General features: G+C 35.0%; 1 protein-coding gene across 2 annotated transcripts; it reads left to right on the top strand.

Moving 5' to 3' along the window:
* The first annotated feature begins 244 nt into the window (after positions 1-244).
* On the top strand, positions 245-2137 carry LOC109795719 (uncharacterized). Of its 2 annotated transcripts, none has more exons than XM_029271035.2 (4): positions 245-679; positions 1414-1533; positions 1637-1717; positions 1808-2137. In XM_029271035.2, the coding sequence occupies exons 1-4, from the start codon at positions 452-454 to the stop codon at positions 1880-1882; spliced, it is 504 nt and encodes a 167-aa protein (XP_029126868.1). In that variant the 5' UTR covers positions 245-451; the 3' UTR covers positions 1883-2137. The 2 variants fall into 2 exon arrangements, with proteins under 2 accessions (XP_029126868.1, XP_020210823.1); XM_020355234.2 differs by having other exon boundaries at positions 251-679; positions 1423-1533.
* Positions 2138-2471: the final 334 nt, after the last annotated feature.

Genomic DNA, 2471 nt, shown 5'->3' with positions numbered 1-2471 from the left:
TCAACAATATTTTACTATCAAGGAGACACCCATTTCTATTTTTTAACCAAAAAATTAAATTAAAAAAAAAGCCAAATATTTGTGTGATGTGATAGATAAGATAAACACATAAAAATATCTTAAAATCTTATTAGATAAATAACATAAATAGTTTTTACTTTTAAATTTTAAAATGTTTATAGAAATAGAAAATAAAAAAAGAAACTTGAGTGAATTTGGCATTAATTTAGAAAATGTTGGGTCCATAAAGGCAAAGGGTTTGACGGTAGAAAGGGGAAGGCAGCGCAGGCAGATAACATAAGAAGCGCACTGGCAACAGGGGAAGCAGAGAGAGCAGTGCAGGCTCATCATTTCAAGCCCAACAAAGCACAAAAAATAAAAAGAAAAAGCGACTAAGAGAAAAAGAGAAAAAGAGAAGAACAAGGGTTTTGGCTTAGCGTTGAAGAGCAGGATGCAGAGTGAGCAACAGAACAACCAGTTGGTAGTGCAGAATTCGGGGAGCCTTAGCTTCAGCAGCCACTTGTCCAAGGAAGATGAAGAGATGTCAAGGTCTGCTCTCTCCACCTTCAAAGCCAAGGAGGAAGAGATTGAAAGGAAGAAGATGGAGGTCAGAGAAAAGGTTCAGCTTCAGTTGGGTCGCGTCGAAGAAGAAACTAAACGCCTTGCAACCATTCGTGAGGTATTCCAAATTAACTCAACCAACCTTTCTTTCTTAATAACTCATCTCAGCCCCGCTTCCTCTTTACTTTTTTTTTTTTTTTTTAAGGAAAATAAATTGACCAAACCCAAGTACCAAAAATTAATTAAGGGCTTACAACAACAGCAACAAAAAGTATTCGTGGTCTTTTAGTCGGCTGAACATGAATTTGTTACAGACTTGCATGAAAAAAAACATTTTTTTTTGTTTAAGAAAGTTTAAGATGCAAATTTTGGGATTTTTAACAAAGTTGTGTTGGTCTATGAAGTCAAGAAGTTCTGATGGAGCAGCTTTGGGTTTTTTCATGTAATTAAATGGGGTTATATTGTAACAAGGAGAATACCAGAGGTTTTGAGAACATCTAGAGCACTTGGGTATGCCCGATCTGTGGTTTTGTTCACGAGACGGTGAATTTTTAGCCCCAAAACGTTTCTTTTTTTATTTCCGTTGTGTTTTTCTGGGGAAAAAAATTCAAAATTTGAAATTTTTTGTTCCCATGAAATATGAATATATTCTTCTCAGAAAACATTTTCGGGCTATGCAACAATATATCAAATTTCACACGTATACGTCCCTTTGCAATTTACTAATATGTTTTTTCAAGTAAGCAACTGGCCATAAGTTAGGCTAAAAGACGTTAATATATATGTATAGCGTTTGTTATTTATACGCAATTGATATGTAATTGAATAATCCCAAACTTTGCTCTATTTGAGGAATATCAGGAACTTGAAGCCCTGGCAGATCCAATGAGGAAAGAAGTTGCACTTGTTCGAAAAAGGATCGATTCCGTAAACAAAGAATTAAAGCCACTGGGTCACACCTGCCAGAAGAAGGTGAAGTTAATTGAATTTCCCAGAAACCATTAATACTCGTTGTAAAGTGCCGTATTACACGGATCATGACATTTTATTGAGGATAACATATGATGCGTTTCAGGAGAAAGAATACAAAGACGCCCTCGAAGCTTTTAATGAAAAGAACAGGGAAAAAGTACAGCTAATCACTAAGTTAATGGAGGTTAGTCTCATGCTTGGTCATGGTTGTGACTTGTGAATGAATATAAAACTTTGGTTATTCTAATATGTGGGATATTATTAATTTGTTCAGTTGGTGAGCGAAAGTGAAAGATTGAGGATGAAGAAGCTGGAGGAGCTGAGTAAGAACATAGATTCGATGCAATGATTTAGCCAACTGCTAATGACTCTGATTAGCATTGTGTGGTATATTAAAGATGACATAGTATATTTTCATATGTATGGGTGTTTTGTGTTTGTGTAATTTTGTGGTGTTGATGTTTGTTTAACTAGCATTGCATGGGACAATCAGCTAATTTAGGAGGGATATACCCTACAAACAGGCAGGCTTGTAACTAAATACTTGCATTTTCTTGTCATTTTTTACCCTTCAATTCACTTTTCTTTGCTTTGTTCTCCATAATTTAATTTATTCATGTAATTTGAATTTTGTTGCCACGAAGGATGGTTCCAACATAGTTCTGTGTGTTTTGTTATTAGTTCAATGATTTACCTCTATAATTGAATATGATGTTATATACTTCACACAATAGATCACTTCAGTATTAGCTCCTGGAGCAATGTTCTAATGGAATTGCGACTCAATTAACCGCTTGTGATTTCTTATGGGAAACACTTGTTATCATTTATGATGCAAAGCTCTTCTCGTTAATCATTTACACTTCTAAGGATTTTCAACATCGTTTTCTGTTAAACCATGGAGTAATACGGGCTAAACCTGTTGTGATTTGCGACAT

Source organism: Cajanus cajan, chromosome 6 (genome assembly GCF_000230855.2).
Source record: "Cajanus cajan strain Asha chromosome 6, NIPB_CcT2T_4, whole genome shotgun sequence".
Lineage (NCBI taxonomy): Eukaryota > Viridiplantae > Streptophyta > Magnoliopsida > Fabales > Fabaceae > Cajanus > Cajanus cajan.
The sequence above is the reverse complement of the archived record's forward strand: the minus strand, read 5'-3'. Positions and strand labels throughout refer to the sequence as shown.

Bases quoted from the DNA above. Each gene is read 5' to 3' on its own strand.
- LOC109795719 (XM_029271035.2), top strand. From the start codon at position 452: ATGCAGAGTGAGCAACAGAACAACCAGTTGGTAGTGCAGAATTCGGGG. The intron at 680-1,413 runs GTATTCCAAATT...GCTCTATTTGAG, and splicing joins GCCTTGCAACCATTCGTGAG to GAATATCAGGAACTTGAAGC. The intron at 1,534-1,636 runs GTGAAGTTAATT...GATGCGTTTCAG, and splicing joins GTCACACCTGCCAGAAGAAG to GAGAAAGAATACAAAGACGC.